Source organism: Pyrgilauda ruficollis, unplaced genomic scaffold, assembly GCF_017590135.1.
Source record: "Pyrgilauda ruficollis isolate IOZ18807 unplaced genomic scaffold, ASM1759013v1 scaffold144, whole genome shotgun sequence".
In the NCBI taxonomy this organism is placed as follows: Eukaryota; Metazoa; Chordata; class Aves; order Passeriformes; family Passeridae; genus Pyrgilauda; species Pyrgilauda ruficollis.
In genome coordinates this window covers 659851-681034 of record NW_024512988.1, presented here as the reverse complement: position 1 = coordinate 681034, position 21184 = coordinate 659851, and the positions used below count along the sequence as shown (strand labels likewise).

At 51.8% G+C, this 21184-nt stretch overlaps 2 protein-coding genes across 10 annotated transcripts; one reads left to right on the top strand and one right to left on the bottom strand.

The window, feature by feature from the left end:
- Positions 1-994: 994 nt before the first annotated feature.
- On the bottom strand, positions 995-4924 carry YOD1 (YOD1 deubiquitinase). Its single transcript, XM_041460470.1, has 2 exons — positions 4670-4924; positions 995-4113 (listed from the first exon to the last, which is right to left on the bottom strand). The coding sequence occupies exons 1-2, from the start codon at positions 4875-4877 to the stop codon at positions 3407-3409; spliced, it is 915 nt and encodes a 304-aa protein (XP_041316404.1). The 5' UTR covers positions 4878-4924; the 3' UTR covers positions 995-3406.
- A 693-nt stretch (positions 4925-5617) lies between these two features.
- Positions 5618-20764, top strand: PFKFB2 (6-phosphofructo-2-kinase/fructose-2,6-biphosphatase 2). Of its 9 annotated transcripts, none has more exons than XM_041460462.1 (16): positions 5618-5838; positions 6421-6546; positions 6636-6732; positions 7061-7127; positions 7262-7336; positions 7454-7510; positions 9978-10102; positions 10539-10746; positions 10917-11063; positions 12528-12632; positions 13524-13653; positions 14624-14686; positions 15173-15246; positions 16601-16819; positions 17297-17413; positions 18478-20764. In XM_041460462.1, the coding sequence occupies exons 1-16, from the start codon at positions 5733-5735 to the stop codon at positions 18490-18492; spliced, it is 1731 nt and encodes a 576-aa protein (XP_041316396.1). In that variant the 5' UTR covers positions 5618-5732; the 3' UTR covers positions 18493-20764. The 9 variants fall into 9 exon arrangements, with proteins under 9 accessions (XP_041316396.1, XP_041316401.1, XP_041316395.1 ...); XM_041460467.1 differs by having other exon boundaries at positions 16577-16819; positions 17350-17413; XM_041460461.1 differs by having other exon boundaries at positions 16577-16819.
- The last annotated feature ends 420 nt before the right edge of the window (positions 20765-21184 follow it).

Here is a 21184-nt window from a genome sequence, read left to right as displayed (position 1 = left end):
CTCCCCCAGCTCCGGGCTCTCTGTGCCCCAGGCAGCAGCAGCAGAGAACTTCTGCTCTCCTTGTTCTCCTCCTTCTGCTCTCCTTGTTCTCCTCCTCCTGCTCTCCTTGTTCTCCTCCTCCTGCTCTCCTCTTCAGCCCCAGCCCCTCCCCAGAGGAGGAGGGCAAACCCAACACTGCGGGGTCACAGAGGTTTCAGCCTCACTGCGGGTGGCTGCCCCAGAACAGATCCCAGTTCCAGAGCTGGATGTTCTCCAGGAGAGCAGGATGGGCACAGGACACTGTCCCCAAAGTGTCACAATGGCCCCCCTGTGACTGTGCTCAGGGAAAGGTGCTGATTTGAGATGTACCATGGAACAGGATGTTCCTTTTCTCAGTGCTCTCCCCAGAAACTGCTCTTTTGATAGGAGTTTGCTCAGAACTTGAGAATTAGGTTTGTCCTTCAGAAATTCCAGGTATTACTGATTTTCTCCCCAGACTGGTCTTTCTATTGCATCCATGGAAGAGATCTGTGTACTACTGGACAGAAATATTTGTAAAGTCAGCTTAATAAATTGTATATTTCAATGCATAAAAGATTCTGGAGGGATGCAAAACTCTCTTTACAGCTGAGCCCTGGTATCTCAGGTACCATATTTCAGAGGATCCCAGAGTGGTTTGGCTTGGAAATGACCTTGAAGCTCATCTCATCCCATTATGATATTCAGAGTTCATCCAACACTAGAAGGATGCCATTTTTGGGATAATTCCCTGACTGTGTCATTAAGAGCAGGAAAATCCTAGTTAAAACATACTAAAAAACACTCTAATAAGAATTTTTTTAAAAGGAAAATAGTTGTACTTTAAATCTATCCAGACTTTACGTTTTAAATAATGGAAACACTTTTTGTTTGGGAAAGTTTAGAAGAGTAAGGAGAAATTTTTCTTGCAATCAAGGAGTTGTTGTTTGTCAGCCTGTAACAATATCAAGTGTTACAACCACGAATTACAGGTATATCTTTTTTATCCAAAGAGATTTTATTTTCTAGGCAACAAAAGAGAACATCCAAGCAGTGATAGTGACACATCTCCCTCTAAGGGAACTGATTCTCTGGTAGCAGATTCCCAATGCAAACATGATCTAGCAAAGTTCAACACTCTGGATTAAATAAAGCTCATTTTTCCAATACTGCAACTGAGAAATACCAGGAAAAAAAAAAAAAAAAAGGAAAAGGAAAAGGTTTCACACACTTTGAGAAATCCATCCAGGACACAAAGCTAAAATCTAAGGGTTGCTCCCCAAAGTCAAGGCAGACAATAAATATGGATCTTCCACTTGTGTTTCAAAGACACCTGGTGCACCTCTCTGAGGTAGGTATTGTGTCCATGTGACAGATGGCAAAGGGGAGGATCAGCTCCTTGTCCCAGGCACGTCCCTGCTTCCCTGGGAGAGCTGAGCACACCTGGGGCTTGCCAGTCTCTTGGTCTCGTTCCTAGCCAGTATTTCAGCTCAAGTAGTTACAACACAGTGTAATCTTCAAGTTCCTTTGAACTGTCAGGTATTTCTGGAGGTTTTTAAGCATCAGCTTCTACAGGGCTGGGTTTAATGTTGGGTTTTGGGGGGGTTTAATCTTCTTTTCCTAATGACAGGCTAAAAGCAGAGTGGGGTTTAACACTGGAAGCTGAGTGGCTTTCTATAGGGAACTCCCAACAGTGCTAATGTGTGTTTTAATACTGAATTAAAAACAAACCCAGGTCCACAGTGCTCTGGGTGATCCTAGGCTGTTTAATTATTCATGCCTTAATTCAGCAAAGCACTTAAGTAATTACGTTCTTTCTTCAGTAAAACCCTCCTGTATTTCAAGATCCAACTGGGAGCCTCTGCTGAGAACCAGAAATATGATTTTTGCAGAAAAGGTGGTGTTGCTGCACCAGTTTGGTCAGGTGCCTGAGGGAACAGAGCCCTTTCAAACTGGGTTTTAGGTTAAACCCACGTGCAAAGTGGGTTTATTTCTGCCTCAGTCTGAGGATGCCTCTTCTTGTTCCCCAGTCTAAAAGTGCAAGGAAGGTCACTCAAAACAGTAACAGAAGAATGGCAGGCAAAGGATATTTTAAAATTCAAGAAACAAGGATATGTTGCAGGCATTTCAAAGAAAAAAAAAACAAAACAACATAAATCCCCTTCAGTAATATGCACCTTTACAGCACCTTTTAAAAGCCCTCAAAAGCACCTGCTGTTAAGCTTCACAACCCCCCTGTGAGGTAAAATATTCCAATTAAACCAATTTCATCCTTCCCTGATTCTCAACAGTCCAAGGAGTGGGGCACTTTCCCCAGCTTATTTTCATGTGAATATTCAGCTGTGATATTTCATTATCACAATGAAAGTCTTGCTACTCCACAGTCAGTGGTGACAAATCAAACACATTAAGGCAGAAAGCAGATGGAATTTCAAGCCTCCCTTCTGGCTCTGGCCTTCAGAGGGCAAAACATTTTACCAGCAAAGAGTGAGAACTCAACCTTAAAGTGCTCATTCACAGTATTTGGAAACTGGAACAGCTTAGTAACACCATGGCCGTGATTGGCTCTACTCAAGTAAAATATTCAATGTATTTAACAGATGCAAATTAAGTCACTTCCCTAACTACTCACTTCCCTCTTGCAGGAATTTCCAATGCTATTATGAAGAAGAATCCCAAGTATTCCAGGAAACATGCTTATGCTCTGATGCAGTGTAAACACCAGGGGGTTCAGAGTTATTTTTCAAGCAACTAAAAACTACCTACGGAGGATTAATAAGTTTTATTCAACACTTACCCATCTACTCATTAATTTAAAGGCTACCTTAAAGCTTAGAGGCCATTGCTTTCCCTAAAGTTCTCTGCACACAAACTACACAGTCTATTCCTGATGGTGTAGGGCAGCTTGGAGATCCTCTTTCCACTACAAATTGTATTTTGATATGGTACTTGGTATTTCCATTACCAATCATGCACCACACAAGCAGTTTCCCCTCTGAGAGCTGCACATATGTGCAGAGCCCAATTCTCAGTGTAAGTGATGCTGACGTGTGTGTTTCCCAAAGCCTCAGATTCATTGAATTACCCTGAAAATGTACATTCAGCACCTCAGAGGTGGATTTTACAGCAGTGTTGGACAAGCCTGGCTGTGTCTGTCTGCTCAGATCACACACACACACACAGAAGGTGATGAAATCAAGGTGTGGCTGCCACTGTCCACCACCAGCCCAAGTGCCATCCCTATTCCCCATCCCCTACTCCCAAACCTGCGCGTTGGCCACCATGAAGTTAATTCGCTTTTCAAGCTCTGCGAACGGAATTTTATCATTACAAACAGCTTATCTGGGACTCCAGAATCTGATTCCGGAGCGCTGAGGTAGTCGATGGCACCCTCCTACTGCTGCTGAGCTCACACCTCCCCGAAGTTGGTGTGTCCAGTCTCCCTGGCGTGCTCCCTGGCCTCCAGCTGCCCCGTCAGTCCCTTCTGGCACACCATGCAGCGCAGGGCGAAGCGATTCACATCCGTGAACTGCCTCTTCCTGCGGGCTTCATCCGCCAGCTCCAGCGCCTGGGCCAGCACCACGTCATCGCTGCTGGGGAAGATGGTCTGGGGAGGAAGGTCGGAGCCGGGCAGGCGGCGCTCCAGGGGGTCGTAGTGGATGCCGTCGTAGATCAGCAGCACGCGCTTGCTGTAGCCCGCGTCCTCGCCGAAGCGGTCGATGCGCACGGTCTGCGTGTCCACCACGCAGATCTCGCACTGGTAGAACTTGGAGAGGATGGACACCTCGATGGCTCCTCCCCAGGTCTCCTCCCTGCGGATCCAGTCACAGTATTCCCTGTTGGTTTTGCCCAGCACGGCCTCGCAGTACGACTCGGGGTCGCTGGCCACGATCTGGGCGATGAGGTTGCGCATCTCCGGGGCGCAGCCCGGGTCGTACACGCCGCCCTCCACCACGTAGAACACGCTGGTGAACAGGCAGGAATTGTCTGCTGGCACCACCCTCCTGGCCAGCACAGGCACGGCTTCCCTCACAGGCTGGGACATCGCTTTTTTGGCGACCACCGGCGAGCCGGGCTCGGGTTTGGAGGTGTCCTCTTCCACTATGAGAGTGTCACCTGCCAGAGGGGAGGAGGGACACAAAGGGGAGAATTAAAACTGCTGCTGCTCCTCCAACACAACAACACGGCCGTGCTGTCATTGCTGAAGGTCACGGCAGAGAATCACGGAATGGTCTGGGGTCTTAAACATCACCCGGTCCCACCCCTGCCATGGCAGGGGCACCTTGCACCAGCCCAGGCTGCTCCAAGCCCCGTCCGCCCGTTTCCCCCAGCTCGGTATCCCGCCGGGAAACAGCCCCGGCCAACAGCCGCTGGCACCACAACGGTCCCCGCGGGACTCACCTGGCGTGGCCCGGACCCCGTCCCCTCCAGCCCCGCGCGCTTCTCCCTCGGCACCCCCGGGACGCAGCCAAAGCACCGGCGGCGCTCGCAGCGAGCAGGCAGCGCTGCCGAGCCGGGCGCTGACGCCTCCCCCGGGAGCAGGAACCGGCCCGACCGCCGGTTGATGAGGGGCGTGTGTGCCACGGCCTCTTTAATTAACGTAATTGCGGCCGGCGGGGCAGCAGAGCCCGCAGAGCGCCGCCCGCCGCCCTCCTCCCCGCGGGGCCCTCACCCGAGTGGATGCCGAGCTCGCCGAGCCGCCGCTCGCCGTCGCTGAGGTCGAGGCTGCGCGGCGGGAAGCCGTGCAGGAGGCGCTGAGCGGGCGCGGGCACTCCGGTGAGCGCGGCGAGCGCGGCCTGCATGTCGCGGAGGCGGGAGTGCGGCGACAGCCCCGGCAGCGCGTGCGAGCCGCTCCGGGCCTTGCAGCGCAGCCGCAGCATCCTCGGGGCCGCCGCCGCACCGGCCGCCGCCGCTTCCGCTTCCGGCCGTGCCCACCCCGCTCTCGCGAGAGCACGCCGATCCCGCCCCCCCCACCCCCGAGCGGGCGGCCAATCAGAGTGCGGGCGGGGCGGAGCGCGAGCGGCGCCCGCTTATTTGCATAGCGCGCGGCTCATTTGCATAGAGCCGGGCGCCGCGCCCGTGTCATCGGTACAGCATGCCGGGCGTCTGATTTGCATATAGGAGGTGGCTCCGCCCACTTAATTTTCAAGCAGCCGGACACCTCCTGCTATCTCATTTGCATAACGCGAGATGTCGCCGTGAGTTCCCGTCCCCTCCCTTCCCCGATGATTACCTCCCATTTGATTTGCATAGCCCGCCTGAATTTGCATAGAGGCGCGAGCTCTGTGCGTCCCATCTCATTTGCATCGCGCGCGTGCTCCCGTTCCCCTCTCGGCCCGCCCACCGCCCTTTCGCTCTCATTTGCATACAGATCGCGGTTGCTCTGCCCTCCCTGTTTCATTTGCATACAACGCGCGGCTGCCCCGCCCTCCCAGTTTATTTACATACAGCACGCGGCTCTCCCTCCCTCCCGGTCTCATTTGCATACAGCGCGCGGCTGCCCCTCCCTCCGGTCTTATTTGCATACAGATCGCGGCTGCCCCGCCCTCCAGATCTCATTTGCATACCGCACGCGGCTGCCCCTCCCTCCCGCTCTCATCTGCATACAGCGCGCGCCGCCGCGCGCGTGACGCGGGCCCGTTTTCCCGCCCCGCCGCTCCCCTTTTCCCGCGTGTGCGGTGCCCGGACGCGGTTTCCGTTCCCCGCTCCGCCGCGCGCGAGCTCCGCCGGTTTGCATGCTCGGCGCGCGGCGGGGCGCGGAGCGGCGGCGCGGAGCCATGTCGGTGGCGCTGCGGGGCTGCGGCGGGGCCCCGCGGGGCCGGGCCGGCGAGAAGCAGTGCTGTGAGTAGCCCCGGTGCGCGGTGCTGCGGGGCGGGGGGCGCGCTCCGTGCCCGCAGAGAAATGGAGCCAGAAACGGGAGGGGGACGGGGCTGCGCGCGTTCCCCCCGAAGCTGGCGGGTCCCCGTCCTGCTGCCTGTCCCCTCCCGCCGTTCCCCTGTCCCCAACCCCCGGCTGCTGCATCCATCCCCCTCCCGTGCTTTTCGCCCCAAATCCGCCTCTCCGCGGGCGTTTCGGGAGCTTGCTCGGGCTGTTCGCTCAGAGAACGTGACCGTTTTGTTAAAAACATCTTTCGTTCGCCCTTGACGGCGCTGCCCGGGCGGTGAGTGCTGTTAACACTGCAAGCCCCATTAGGCAGCGGTGCTGCCGGTCCGCCTCATTAGCAAACACCTGGAGAGCACAGAGTGATCACAGCCGCTCATTAACGACAGGGACACACGGCGAGCCCGTCCTGGGATGCACGGAGGTGCTTTATCCCCGGGAGATGGGGTGACGCTGTGCTGGGTCTCACTTCATGCTGTGCAGCGCCCCTGATGCTGTTTTGGGGTGGTTTTGGGTTGTTTTTTTGTTGGTTGTTTTTTGCAGCATGGGCTTCTTACATGACCAACTCCCCGACGCTGATCGTGATGATCGGGCTGCCTGCGAGGGGCAAGACCTACATGTCCAAAAAGCTCACCCGCTACCTCAACTGGATCGGGGTGCCCACCAAAGGTGGGTGTGTGTGTGGGGGGACATCCCTGCCCCGTGCTGTGACACCTGCCAGTGGAACGCCCTCACCCCCTCCTCTCCTGCGTGTGAAGTGTTTAATTTAGGGGTGTATCGGCGCGAGGCGGTGAAGTCCTACAAGTCCTACGACTTCTTCAGGCACGACAACAAGGAGGCCATGGAAATCCGCAAGTGAGCCCCTGGCACGGGCTGGGTGGGTCCCTGCAGGGCTGGGGGCACTGCAGTCTTGGCAGGCTGTGTGTGTGAGGAGCGGAAAATAACCCCGAGTCCCTGGGGAAGGGAGAAGGAACAGCACAGCCTGTGCAGGGATCCTGTGTGGGAGTTTGGGGCTGGCACAAAGCTCAGGGGCTGCAAGGGTCACGTCACAGTGGAGGTGCCCCAAGATCTCTGGGGCTCTTAGGGCAATTCAGGGGTGTTTGAATCCCTCCCTGCTGGCTCAGAAGCTTTGCTGTGGGAATGCTTTCCATCAGCTGTGACCATCCCTATTTCTGTCCTGCAGACGCTGTGCCCTGGTGGCTCTGGAAGATGTGAAGTCTTATCTCTTGGAGGAGTGCGGGCAAATAGCTGTAAGATCCTCTGCACTAAAAATAGTCTTATATCAGGGCAGTTCAAAGCTGCCTGGAGTGTTCAGGGACCTGATTTGGGGTTTAAAAAGTCTGAAGATAAACTTGCTCAGTGCTCCTTCCTCATTTTCTGCCAGGTGTTTGATGCGACCAACACGACTCGCGAGCGCCGGGACCTGATCTTAAATTTTGCTAAGGAAAATGCTTTCAAGGTAGTGCTTTAATTGTGTGTGTGATTAACTGTGCGTTTAGTTTGCAGTCACTGTGGCTCCCTGGCACAGGAGCTCTGGAGTTTGACTCTGAAATGTGCTTCCTTGCCTCTTCCCTAGGTGTTTTTCGTGGAGTCTGTCTGTGATGATCCAGAGGTCATCGCTGCCAATATCCTGGTGCGTGCTGCCCTTCCCGGGCTCAGCTTGGGCTCTTGCTGCAAGGTCATGGGCTCAGGGAGCTCCTGGGGATCTCTGCAAACGCCTCATTTGCATACAGCGCGCGGCTGCCCCTCCCTCCCGCTCTCATCTGCATACAGCGCGCGCCGCCGCGCGCGTGACGCGGGCCCGTTTTCCCGCCCCGCCGCTCCCCTTTTCCCGCGTGTGCGGTGCCCGGACGCGGTTTCCGTTCCCCGCTCCGCCGCGCGCGAGCTCCGCCGGTTTGCATGCTCGGCGCGCGGCGGGGCGCGGAGCCATGTCGGTGGCGCTGCGGGGCTGCGGCGGGGCCCCGCGGGGCCGGGCCGGCGAGAAGCAGTGCTGTGAGTAGCCCCGGTGCGCGGTGCTGCGGGGCGGGGGGCGCGCTCCGTGCCCGCAGAGAAACGGAGCCAGTAACGGGATGGGGACGGGGCTGCGCGCGTTCCCCCCGAAGCTGGCGGGTCCCCGTCCTACTGCCTGTCCCCTCCCGCCGTTCCCCTGTCCCCAACCCCCGGCTGCTGCATCCATCCCCCTCCCGTGCTTTTCGCCCCAAATCCGCCTCTCCGCGGGCGTTTCGGGAGCTTGCTCGGGCTGTTCGCTCAGAGAACGTGACCGTTTTGTTAAAAACATCTTTCGTTCGCCCTTGACGGCGCTGCCCGGGCGGTGAGTGCTGTTAACACTGCAAGCCCCATTAGGCAGCGGTGCTGCCGGTCCGCCTCATTAGCAAACACCTGGAGAGCACAGAGTGATCACAGCCGCTCATTAACGACAGGGACACACGGCGAGCCCGTCCTGGGATGCACGGAGGTGCTTTATCCCCGGGAGATGGGGTGACGCTGTGCTGGGTCTCACTTCATGCTGTGCAGCGCCCCTGATGCTGTTTTGGGGTGGTTTTGGGTTGTTTTTTGTTGGTTGTTTTTTGCAGCATGGGCTTCTTACATGACCAACTCCCCGACGCTGATCGTGATGATCGGGCTGCCTGCGAGGGGCAAGACCTACATGTCCAAAAAGCTCACCCGCTACCTCAACTGGATCGGGGTGCCCACCAAAGGTGGGTGTGTGTGTGGGGGGACATCCCTGCCCCGTGCTGTGACACCTGCCAGTGGAACGCCCTCACCCCCTCCTCTCCTGCGTGTGAAGTGTTTAATTTAGGGGTGTATCGGCGCGAGGCGGTGAAGTCCTACAAGTCCTACGACTTCTTCAGGCACGACAACAAGGAGGCCATGGAAATCCGCAAGTGAGCCCCTGGCACGGGCTGGGTGGGTCCCTGCAGGGCTGGGGGCACTGCAGTCTTGGCAGGCTGTGTGTGTGAGGAGCGGAAAATAACCCCGAGTCCCTGGGGAAGGGAGAAGGAACAGCACAGCCTGTGCAGGGATCCTGTGTGGGAGTTTGGGGCTGGCACAAAGCTCAGGGGCTGCAAGGGTCACGTCACAGTGGAGGTGCCCCAAGATCTCTGGGGCTCTTAGGGCAATTCAGGGGCGTGAGGGGGGTGTTTGAATCCCTCCCTGCTGGCTCAGAAGCTTTGCTGTGGGAATGCTTTCCATCAGCTGTGACCATCCCTATTTCTGTCCTGCAGACGCTGTGCCCTGGTGGCTCTGGAAGATGTGAAGTCTTATCTCTTGGAGGAGTGCGGGCAAATAGCTGTAAGATCCTCTGCACTAAAAATAGTCTTATATCAGGGCAGTTCAAAGCTGCCTGGAGTGTTCAGGGACCTGATTTGGGGTTTAAAAAGTCCGAAGATAAACTTGCTCAGTGCTCCTTCCTCATTTTCTGCCAGGTGTTTGATGCGACCAACACGACTCGCGAGCGCCGGGACCTGATCTTAAATTTTGCTAAGGAAAATGCTTTCAAGGTAGTGCTTTAATTGTGTGTGTGATTAACTGTGCGTTTAGTTTGCAGTCACTGTGGCTCCCTGGCACAGGAGCTCTGGAGTTTGACTCTGAAATGTGCTTCCTTGCCTCCTCCCTAGGTGTTTTTCGTGGAGTCTGTCTGTGATGATCCAGAGGTCATCGCTGCCAATATCCTGGTGCGTGCTGCCCTTCCCGGGCTCAGCTTGGGCTCTTGCTGCAAGGTCATGGGCTCAGGGAGCTCCTGGGGATCTCTGCAAACGCCTCCCTCTCACGTTTCACCTGTGGAATAAGCAGCTGGGATTTGCAGGTTTATTAAAAGCCAGAGATGCCGTTACGTGAGAATGTGGAAATCGAGTGGAGCCGGGAATGGGTGACCTTGGAGCGCTGTCCTGGCGAGGGAGGGAGGGCAGAGCTCTGAGCCAGCGGTGTCTGTCAGGGCCAGCCACTTCAGTGCCTTAAGAGTCGCCCTTTGTTTCCTCTCCAGGAGCAGGTTTTTCCTCAGGGCAGCGTTAAACAATGCGGATCTGTTTCAAAAGGGGGGGAATGTTATTCATCTTTTGTTCCCTCTTGAGTTTGCTTAACTCACAATGTCTGTTGGGCAGGAGGTGAAAGTTTCCAGCCCTGACTACCCAGAGAGGCACAGGGAGAATGTGATGGACGATTTCCTGAAGAGGATTGAGTGCTACAAGGTCACCTACCAGCCTCTGGACCCGGATGCTTATGACAAGTAAGCAAATCCCTTTGTCCTTGGGCACATGAGCTGCTTTGCTGTCAGGATGCTCCAACACCTCTGCTCTCCCCAGGTGTGGCTGTGTGCAGGTGAATCACAGGTCCCAAGTGAGATTTGAAGGGGTTTTTCTCTGTGTGCTGCAGAATCACAGGATGGTTTGGGTTGGAAGGGATCTCAAAGCCCATCCCTAAGAGCCATGGGCAGGGACACCTTCCACTATCCCACGCTGCTCCAAGCCCAGTCCAGCCTGGCCTTGGTCACTTCCAGGGATCCAGGGGCAGCCACCCTGTGCCCACCCTCCCAGGGAAGGATTTTTAAAGCCAGCAGTTCAGAGCCTTTCCTAGAGGAACAGTAGCTGGGTGACACCCCCAGGTGCTCGTGCCTCGTTTTTCAAACCACCCATGTGGGTGTTCTTATTTTATGTCCACTCCAGAGACCTTTCCTTCATTAAAGTGATCAACGTGGGCCAGCGGTTCCTGGTCAACCGAGTGCAGGACTACATCCAGAGTAAAATTGTCTATTACCTGATGAACATCCACGTCCAGCCACGCACCATCTACCTCTGCCGGCACGGGGAGAGCGAGTACAACCTCGTGGGCAGGATTGGTGGGGACTCTGGGCTCTCAGCCAGGGGGAAGCAGGTATGTGTGTGCCCAGCAGCCCTGGGGGCTCTGCCTGTGCCGTGGGAGCCAGGGCTGATGCCTTGGAGTGGTTACTTGATACAGATGATGCCTTAAGCTTTAGCTTTGGTGTTTCTCAGGTTCTGTGCTTGTTGTGGGACTCCTAACCTCCCTGGGGTTTTTCTGCCCAGTTTTCCCAGGCACTGAAGAAGTTCATTGAGGAGCAGGAGATCGTGGACCTGAAGGTGTGGACGAGCCAGCTGAAGAGGACAATCCAGACAGCAGAGTCCCTGGGGGTGCTCTACGAGCAGTGGAAGATCCTCAACGAGATCGATGCTGTGAGTGACAGGCTGCTTAAAAACCTCAGCTTTTCTAGGTGGGGAATGATGTTTAAAACCAAATTAATCCCCATAAATACTGATTTATGTTGAAATCCTGGATGCTGAGGATTTTCAGCCTTCTGTGCAGAGCACTGCATTTGACCTGAGGCTGTGGAGAAGGCTTCCAGTACTGATTAATAGCACTAGGATTGTGGGTGTGGAGTTGGTCAGAAGTGTGCAGTGTCACGGAGTAGAAAACTTAAAGTTTAGGGTTTCAGAATATAGTAATAAATATGAAGCAAGATGGAGGTTTTAGGGCAGAGACAGGTTGTTCTTCTTTACCTTCTTCCTTCTTCTTCATGGGTTTGGGTGGGGAGTAATGTTTAAAGCCAAATTAATCACCATAAACCCAGCTGATTTATGTTGGAGCTGAGAATTTTAAACTTTCTGTGCTGAAAAGCACAGACCCACAAGAGAACACTACATTTAACCTGGGGCTGTGGAGAAGGCTTCCAGAATTGATTAACAGCACTGGGATTATGGGTGTGTAGTTGGTTAGAAGTGGGTAATATCACAGGGTGGAAAATTTAGAGTTTAGAGTTTTAGAATATAGTAATAAATATGAAGCAAGATGGAGGTTTTAGGGCAGAGACAGGTTGTTCTTCTTTACCTTCTTCTTCCTTCTTCTCCATGGGTTTGGGTGGTATTTTATAATTAAATATGGGCTTTGAGAGATCAGTTATTGATTAAAAAGGAAAATAATCTAGGTATCATTTCTTAATTAAATAGTTTAGCCTTAAAAAACCTTATAACAAAAAATAATTTACTATTTTATACCTTACTAATAAAAGACTACAGAACTCATGGCTGTAAGGCTGTAGCACTAATAAGAAATGATAAACACCTAAGTCTAAACATGAACTGTCATCCCAAGTGCCTTCAATCTTAACCCCAACAAAAGTACAAAAAACAAACAAAACCCCCACAATTTCTGTTGATTTACAGCCATGTTTTTGTGTCACAGACCTCAACCTTCCAGGATGGGGTTTGGGATGGTTGGGTGAAGGGCTGGGAGTGTTCAGAGCTGCCAGGTCTTGCTGGGGACATTCCAGGTGGTGTGGAGGAGGAAAAGAACACTGAACATCCCAGACATCTGTCACACCCTCCTGGCTGGGCAAAGGTTGCTGCTCCCACTCTGATTCTCTCAGGAAATTGCAGGGTGGTTGCTGGGGAAGCAAGGGCTCATTTTTCATCCCTGGCAAACACCAGGGATGTCATCCTTTTTAGTTCTGAGATAAAACCAAAGCCCAGCCTCTCCAAACCACCCTGGAGCCACAGCTGGGGGCAGGGCTGGGTCAGATGCAGCACCTAAAATTTCCATGCCATAAAGGGAACCCTGATCTCAGCCTCTGCTTTTCCTTCCCTCTCTGTTTGCCCTCTGATGAAATGAGGTTTGTGGTAACCAGTTTTTCCTTCCCTCAGGGGGTCTGTGAAGAAATGACCTATGCAGAAATTGAAGCCAAGTATCCAGAAGAGTTTGCCATGAGGGATCAGGAGAAATACCTTTATCGTTATCCTGGAGGGGAGGTGAGGACCCTAAAAAACAACAGCAACACACACTGCAATGAAACAATCATTTATGTGTGGGGTTGGAGTTAAAACTGACTCACTTTGAGGTTATTCTGCCAATATTTGTACGCAAAATTGCAAATTTTCATCCTTATTAAAGCATTAGGATCCCCAGTTATCTTCTGAGGGAAATGTTTCTTGATTTCCCTCACTGGGGATCAGGAGAAATCTCTTCATTGTTATCTTGGATGAGAGGTGAGGACCCTAAGAAACAACAACAACACACAGTGCAGTGAAACAAACATTTATGGGATTGAGTTAAAACTGACTCACTTTGAGGTTATTCTGCCAGTATTTGAATGCACAATTGCAAATTTTCATCCTGATGAAAGCATTAGGATCCCCAGTTCTCTTCTGGGGGAAATGTTTCTTGATTTCCCTCATTGGGGTGTGCAGATGATGCTTTTCCATCCATTAATTTGGCCTCTTGCTGGTGCTGCCCTCAGACACCATCAGGGGGTTTCTGCATCCCAGGCCTGAATTGTCACTGAGAAACCATCTGGGGAACAAAATTACCCTGGGTGTGGCCTGGAGTCATTGCTGGCTTTGCCTCACAACCTGTTTAAATGAATCATTTACTATTTTATTTGGTTTTTTCCTGACTGCACTCATTGAGTTCCCAGTACTCTGAGCCCTCCCACGGTCTGAGGTTCTGACACTGAATTTCACTTTCTGCTCTTGCCTTTTTTTGGGTCTTTTTTTTACTATTTTTACCACATGACCCATAACCCCCTTTAACTTTCTGCTGCTTTTAACTGATATTTCCCTGAATGTGACGCTGTTAATTGCCACCTCTGTTTAACCCTGTGTTTACACAACCCCTTGACCAATTCCTGTTTGGTTTTCCAGTCCTACCAGGACTTGGTGCAGCGCCTGGAGCCAGTAATTATGGAGCTGGAAAGGCAAGGCAACGTCCTGGTTATCTCCCACCAGGCTGTTATGAGGTGTCTCGTGGCTTATTTTCTTGACAAGAGTGCAGGTACAAAAATAAAATGATGGCTCCTCTCCCTGCTTCCCCTCACGGGGTTTTTGGGAGGGTGCTTTGGAATGATTGTGTAGATTTTTTTAAAATTTTTTTTTAACAAGGTGGTTTTTTTAGCAAGCTGTTTAAAAAAGGAGGAAAGGAAATGTTTCAGCAGTGCTTTAACCCTTGCACTGCAGCAGTGCAAGCAGCTCCCTGGGGATGTGTTTTGCTGCCCAGATGTTGTTTTGGAGCTCTTTTCAGCAGCAGTGCTTACAGAATGTGTAAAGGACGGGTTTTTAATGCAAAGAAAAATAAAAATTCATCATTTTCTGATGAATTAAAGAGCCTCAGTGGCCTGGAAGGGTTGGCAGGAGTGCTCCACCCCAGGGAAATGCTGATTTCTTGCACAGCACACACACCTGGAAGGTTCCAGTCTGCTGCAAGCTCCAGTGAGTGGCACTAGAGCTTCATAAAACTTTTAATGGCATTAATAAACTTCTAACAAACTTCATGAACTTTTACATACAGCTCAGAATAAGTCTCCTGTGGGCCCATGGCAGCTGTTGCTGAGGTGCTTTCCCAGCCATGTGCCACTGGAGAGGTTTCCTCTGGCTGGCCCTGAGCACTGGAAATGGAATTATGGAATTATTGGGGTTGGAAAAGCCCTTTTGGAGGGTGGAGTCCAACCCCTAGCCCAGCAGTGCCCTGAGCCAGCCTGGCCTCCACTCCCATTTCCAGCTCCTGTGGTTTGGTTTCCTGTATTTTCAGGCTGCCAGCAGTGACTGTCTGGTGCCATCCCCAGGCTCTCACTCCCAGGACAATTCCATGCAATCCTGGCACGGTTTGGGTTGAAAGGACCCTTAAAAGGGTTTAGTCCAACCCCTCTGTGAGGAGTGGGGACATCCCACTGCTGTTGTGGGGCTGGGGAGGGGGCAGGGGGGCTGTGGCATCCCAGGTGACCCCAGACCACCTTTCTGTGCCCTAGATGAGCTGCCCTACCTGCGCTGCCCCCTCCACACCATCCTCAAGCTCACACCTGTTGCCTATGGTAAATACCTGCTTTATTTTCATTTTTTAATTGTAATTCCTCTCCTGGTTTGTGTGTGGGGATGTTAGGGCAGGTTTGGGTCCGTGTGTGGCAGCACCTGGCCATGCTCTAGAAGCTTCTGGTAATGCATAAAGAGGTTATTTCCTGGTTAACATACAAAGGGTTAACACAGAAAAGGGTTCTGGAGGTGCAGGGTCTTCTCCCCTGGCCTCTCTTTTAAACAATTGGATTTTCCCTGTGGGTGAGGAAGGCTGTGCCTCCAAACTTGGGGTGCAGTCAGTTAAAACTGGCTTTTCTGTGCAGCCCAAAGGACTCAGGGCTGTGCTCTCACACTTAAAAACCACCAAGTGTAAAATTCTGTTTGTGGGGGGAACTGTGGATTTATGAGCTGGGTTATTTTTATAAATCAGAAATTTATTCCTGTTCATTTCCCTGCTATTTTTTAAATAAATTATTCATATAAACCTCTCTTTCTCTTGGGTGAAGGCTGCAAAGTGGAGACAATTACCCTGGATGTGGAAGCAGTGAACACCCACCGGGAAAAACCCTCTCACAACTTAGTAAGTTTTGCTGCACCCCAAGTTTTCTTTATTTTACACCAAATTTTAGTGCCACAACAAGCTTTTGACTTGCCTGTGAATAAGTTTTCTGGCTCCACCTTTTCCAGAATAAGTCACAAACCCTCTTAAACACTTGCTGGAACTGCCTGGTGCCTTTCAGTGAGCAGAAGGATTCTCTTCAGAAATAACACCCAAAAGCAGAATTAATTTCAAGGTGCATTGGTGCTTCCCAGGCCACGGGGGATGTTTTTCAGAGCTGTTGTAGGGAGCAGAACGGGAAAATTTTGGGCATAAGATTTAAACTCCAGGTCTTGTTCTCAGTTTTCAATGCAGTGTTTGTTGCTGGTGCTTATTGGTAATTTCAAAAAGACTTGGCAAAAGGGTTAAAGTGGATTTTTCTCCTTGTCTTGATGAAGTTTTCTCTTTCTGAAATCCTCTCTCTGCCATTATTTAAGTTACTGTTGACCATCCACCTTGTGACCACCTCCTGAGTCTGGGGGAGCTGCTGACCTCTGAGGGCCTTGATCTGCAAACCCTGTTTTCCAAAGGGACTGCCAGGGAAACCCTCAGTGACTGCCTCTAATTAATTCCCCCAATTAGAGAGCACAGACCAGCTCTGCTGGCTCACAGGAGCTCTGAGTGCACCTGATTTTAGGTTTTGTCCATTTAGGCTTTCTGTTGTAGTTTGTGAAGATCCCTTGGGCTGGGATCTGGTTATTCTTTTGTGCTGAGGGACTGGGGAAACTGGGAACCTGCAGCTGTGGCTGGAGGCTTTGTGGAGCTGCCAGATGCCAAACTGAGGACATTGGGCATGATTTGTGTGGGTCCAGCATGTCCCTGCTCACCAGGGGTTGGATTAGGTGATGTTTAAAGGTTCTTCCAACCCAAACCACTCTGGGATTTATCACTTTTCCAACTTCTCTGTGACCCCTGCATGGAAATCACTGCTGCCCACGTGGAGGCTGCTTCTCTTTGCTTTTCTTGGGTGACACAGCTGCTTTGGGGCAGAAGGAACAGGAAGAATGGAGAGTTTTCTATTTGCTTCTTCCTTTTTCCCCCTAAATTGATCGTGCAGAGAGAAAAAAAACAAAACAAAACAAAAAACACCAAAAAAAACCAAAACATACAGAGCCACCTAAGCAAAACAAAAGTCCCAAAGGGAAGTAAAACTGCTGAAAAATGACTTTCCAGTTGTCTCCAAGATGGATGAAGTTGTTTCCCAAGCTGGTGCAGGGCTGGGGAAGGCACAGCCCGATGCGGGGTCACTCAGGGTGGGGTGCTGGAGGTGTGTGACGTGGCTTTAAACTGTGGTTCCCCCTTTTCATTCCTGGTGATTCCCTCTGTGTGGGATCAGCACGACCTCCCCAGCAGGCAGAGCCCTGTGAGGATGAGGAGGAACAGCTTTACCCCGCGGGCCAGCGCCGACACCGTAAAGCGCCCGCGGCACCACAGCCTGGGCAGCAAACCCCTCCACCTGCTGGGGCCTCTCCCATCCCTGGAAGCTCGAGGGCCTTTCCCATCCCTGGAAGCTCGAGAAGGGGCTGAGCAGCCACAGCTGGAAGTCACTGTCCAGGTGGTACCTTCCCTCTGCTCCCCCTCCCCACCATCACCGGGGTCCTCTCCGAAATCCAGACCCTGCCCAGGATCTTGAGCAGGGGCTCTGTTTCTGCGTGGAAATTAGCCAGCCTGGGTTGGATTAAGGACAAAAAAACAGCTGGAAAGCCCCTTCAAAACCAACCCCAACACACCAAAATCCCCCCATCCAGCTGGAGTTGTGGTGCCAGTCTGTCAGAGTCGGGCTCCACGCAGGTTTCCATCAGTGCCACAGGGATTTGGCAGGGGGTTTCATTCTGGGTAGGAGTTTGCTTCTGGGCTAAAACCTGATTGGAAAAGTTACAAATACCCTCTTTGTCCCAGTCTTTTACTGCAGCCAAGTGCTGTCCCTGCCTTCTGTCACCTCCTGCTGCGACACAAACCTGCCCTGGGCTAACAGGGAATTTCGGGGCTGCTTCACTCCTCCTCATTTGCTTTGCTGCTTTTCCTATTTCAGTCTCCTTTAAGATGCACCACGAGCCCTGCTGTGCTTCTCTGTTTCCTTTGCAGCCTCCAGAGGGAAATGCTTGCCTCTGAGTACCACTGCAAGCAGCTTGGGTGTGCTCTCTTTGGGGTTAGTAAGTCGGATTTCTCTTGATTTGTGTTGCATGGAAACCACTCTGGGCAAACACAAAGCCATGGAGCAGAAGGAATCTTGTGCTGACATTCTGGGGGACCTCAGTGGGGGCTGAGCCTGCTGATCCAGGGGCTCCAGCTGGGCTTGTGCTTGTGCTGGCTAATGCAAATTGTGGTTTTAGCCCAGCTTGCTCCATCCCTGGACTGGGACATGGGATGGCTCTGAGCAGGGCAGGTCCCAGCTGTGTCCCAGGACAAGGTGTGGTGGCATTGCTGCTCTCAGGAGTCACTGCATCGTGGATTTATCTTTGTTTTTCACTGTCTGAGTGTGTTCCTGGTGTCTGTTGGGCCCTGAGTGAGGCAGAGGAAGGAGTTTTGTCAAAGCTCTGAGTATTTATTGTGGTTAATTTGCAAGGTGGTCACTGTGATGCTTCTTGGGTGGTTCTGGCAGTGTGATTCCCCATGGAGAAGGTAAATAAAAGTGAGCAACGCTGAGTAACCAACCTGCCTCCTTTCTCCTGAGCTTCTCCACCTCTCTGAGCTTGTGTGGGCTCAGGCTGAGATGGGAAAACCCTTCAGGGGGGCTTGGCAGGAGGCTGAAGGGTGATGTAAAGAGTGAAACAGGTCTTTGTGAGTCAGACAGTGCCCTTTCCTGACCTAGAGATGGGGCAACTGAGGGGTGTTTTAAAAACTTTTATTCCATTTTCAGTCTCATGAGAAGGGTGAGACAATGCAGGTGTTACAATTCACACCATCACGATCAGAAGTAAATTATTTCCTAATTACAAAACCAGCATTTTTTGGCTTATCAGCTTTTTGCCACACCATGCTGTAAATGCCTTAAAGCCAATCACCTAAAATTACCCCTCGTGGGTCCCACTACACCCATTTCCCACATTGGTGTGCTGGGATGGAAGGGATGAAGCAAATCCTCAGGTGGTTCCTGCCATGGGCAGCAGTTCCATGGGGCTGGACTCGCCTCTCCAAGAGCTGAGCTGCCTCCAGCTTTACCCTCTCCTGCCTTCCCTGCTGTGACCTGTCCTGTTCCTCTCTTCCCTGCAGAGAATGGCCGCTTGAGCAGTGTAGGGGTTCCTGCTTTCCCCTTGGATCCAGCGGGAATTCCAGGACTCCGGGACTGGAGCATCCCTGGGGCGCCGTGAGCCACCCTGGCCAGTACTTGCCTTGAACTGTGATTTTAGAGCCTGTCTGTGTCTTTTCTTTCCAAATGCTGCAATGTCTGTCCACAGGGCTGGAGAAGATTCCCTGTGGAGATTTTTCCAAGCTGCTTTGAACGCTCCTAAGCCAGCGCATCGCCGGGTGTTGGAATAGTGTCCCACGTCTTTCCTCCTGGCCAGGTGCCAAAATTAACCACAGTGGGAGGACAAAATAGTCATGTTTTTGCTCACTGAGGCAGCTTTTCTTCGGAAAAGGCGTTTCCAGGCCAAATCCCCGAGGTTTTATTTCTCCGTTTCCAAGTTATTTCCAAGTTCAAACTCAATTTTTTTCTGGTTTTCAGCCACCCAGGGAGCTCCAGGTAGGGCTTGATTTTCCCTCCTTGAGTGCTGGTGTGAATCCCCCAATCTGAGCCAGTTCCTTTTTGCTTGGATGCTTGTTCCAGGCTTCTGCTTGGATGTGACACCCAGGTCAGCACATCCATCCCACGGGCTGCCTCCTGTGAGGGAATTAACCCTCCTGCCCCTCTCTGGAGGCAGCACAGCTCCCAGTGCTTTAAATCCCACCTCAAGCCCTATTTTACCTTCTCCTCCCTACCTAAACTCCATCCTCTCACTCATTTTTCCTGCATTTTGGGGGTGTTTTATCCATTTACCCCAGAAAATGGGAGCATGGCTGAGACCAGCAGGGGCATGGTTTGTAGGAAGCACAAGATTTTTAAAAGTTTTCTTTATTTTACATCAAATTTTAGGCCCACAAGAAGCTTTTAACTTGCCTATGAATAAGCTGTGAATGTTCCCAGTGCTGCCTTTCATAGTTTTAAGCTGTTGTAGAGTATGGTGCAGCTCTGTGTCTTAACTTAAATCCTTCCCTTAAATCCCCACCAAACCCCAAATTTTCAGTTCTCTCCCACAAGTCTTGACTTGCATTTTGCCAAACTCCATTTTACCCCACTCCAGCTGTTCTTGCAATAAGGGCAGCACCCTCAGGTTGGGTGAAGAAAGGAACATTTGGGTACAGAGCAGGAGGCTGTTCTGGACCTGCTGTTCCAGGTGACTCCAGGATTTCTCTGAGCATTTCTGGGCCCCAGAAGTTGCTTATTTTAAATGTGTAAATAAATGCTGGATATACCCACAGCAGGGAAACTGTGCCCTGGCTGTGGAGGAGCTCAGCAACCCCAGAGCTTGAGTTTAACTTGGGTATTTTGAGCTCAAACTTGGTTGTTTTAAACACTCCCAGAGCTGTAATTTGATAAAACTGAGATGGAGAGGACCAAGGCACAAATCTGGACCCCTCAGGATTTCTGAGGAGCAGAAAAACCTGTTGATCTAAAGCGATTGTGCCACAGAGGGGTGAAATTTGGTGGTGAGAAACTGAGTTTTTAATAGTTTTTCTCCTCAGGGTTTCACCACCCAGGTCTGGTTTTCGGTTTTAAATCTTTTTGTGCTTAGAAATAAACCAGAAAAAAAAAATGTTGAAGGAAGAGATTTCCATGGCAGTCCTCACTGCCACACTCCAAAGTGCTCTGAACGCACAAACCCGTCCTTGTCAGGCTGGCTGCTCTGACCAAACCCCTCCTGCTCTGTGGAAAAAGGAGTGGAAAATGCACTGTAGGATGTTTACGCACAAAAATGCTGGGATAACTTGCTGAAGAGTTCGTGAAGTTCATGTCACTGAGCAGTAAATGATTGTAAGGAGACAAAAATCTATATTTTTACCTGCTGGGATTTGTGAATGTTGCTGTTGATGTGTTGTTGGTGGTTGTGAGGGTTTTTTTTAATCACTGCTGAAAATCAGGTGTTTTGCAGTTTGGGTCAGTGGCTGGGGGTCCCTTTTGGGGCTGTGGGATGGAATTTAATCCTTCTCTGCAGTGTTTGTGCCTCAGTGCTTTAATTAAAGCTTTTTCCTCCTGCGTTTTAGCCTTGAGAAGGTTTAAAGCAAACACGTCTGGGGCAGAGCAGCAGCAGATTTGGGAGCAGATCCCTGAGGGTCCTGCTGAGCCCTCGGGGCTGCAGGGCTGGGGTGATGCCAGTGGGCATCTCCTGGCAGCTCCCTGTGCCAGGGATTTCCTTGAAACCACCTGATTTCCTTGGCACTGGCCGTGCAAACACCCCAGAACAAACAAACGTTGCACAACCGGGGTTTTTGAGGTGGTTTTGGTGGGACAGCTCAGCAGCTGACACACAGGGGCAGGCAGGTCCCACTGGAGGGGACAGCAGCCAGCTCCACCTGTGCTGCTTGAAACAGGGGCACAGAAAGTCAGGGGGTCACAAAACCCCTCCAGTGCTGGGGAAATGCTCAGGAAGGTGCCAGGCTCACATCCACACCTCCAAATCTACCTCCAAACCTCCAAACTCACCTCCAAATCCACATCCACACCTCCAAACCCACCTCCAAACCTCCAAACTCACCTCCAAATCCACATCCACACCTCCAAACCCACCTCCAAATCCACTTCCACACCTCCAAATCCACCTCCAAACGTCCAACCCCACCTCCAAATCCACATCCACACCTCCAAACCCACCTCCACACCTCCAAATCCACCTCCATACCTCCAAATCCACCTCCAAACTCACCTCCACCTGCCCAGCTG

Excerpts from the sequence above, each read along its gene's own strand:
- YOD1 (XM_041460470.1), bottom strand. The coding sequence starts at position 4,877 with ATGCTGCGGCTGCGCTGCAAGGCCCGGAGCGGCTCGCACGCGCTGCCG. Across the intron at positions 4,114-4,669 it reads CGAGCTCGGCATCCACTCGG|GTGACACTCTCATAGTGGAA; the intron begins GTGAGGGCCCCG and ends CCCCTCTGGCAG.
- PFKFB2 (XM_041460461.1), top strand. The coding sequence starts at position 5,733 with ATGCTCGGCGCGCGGCGGGGCGCGGAGCGGCGGCGCGGAGCCATGTCG. Across the intron at positions 6,733-7,060 it reads GAGGCCATGGAAATCCGCAA|ACGCTGTGCCCTGGTGGCTC; the intron begins GTGAGCCCCTGG and ends TCTGTCCTGCAG. Across the intron at positions 10,103-10,538 it reads GACCCGGATGCTTATGACAA|AGACCTTTCCTTCATTAAAG; the intron begins GTAAGCAAATCC and ends TGTCCACTCCAG.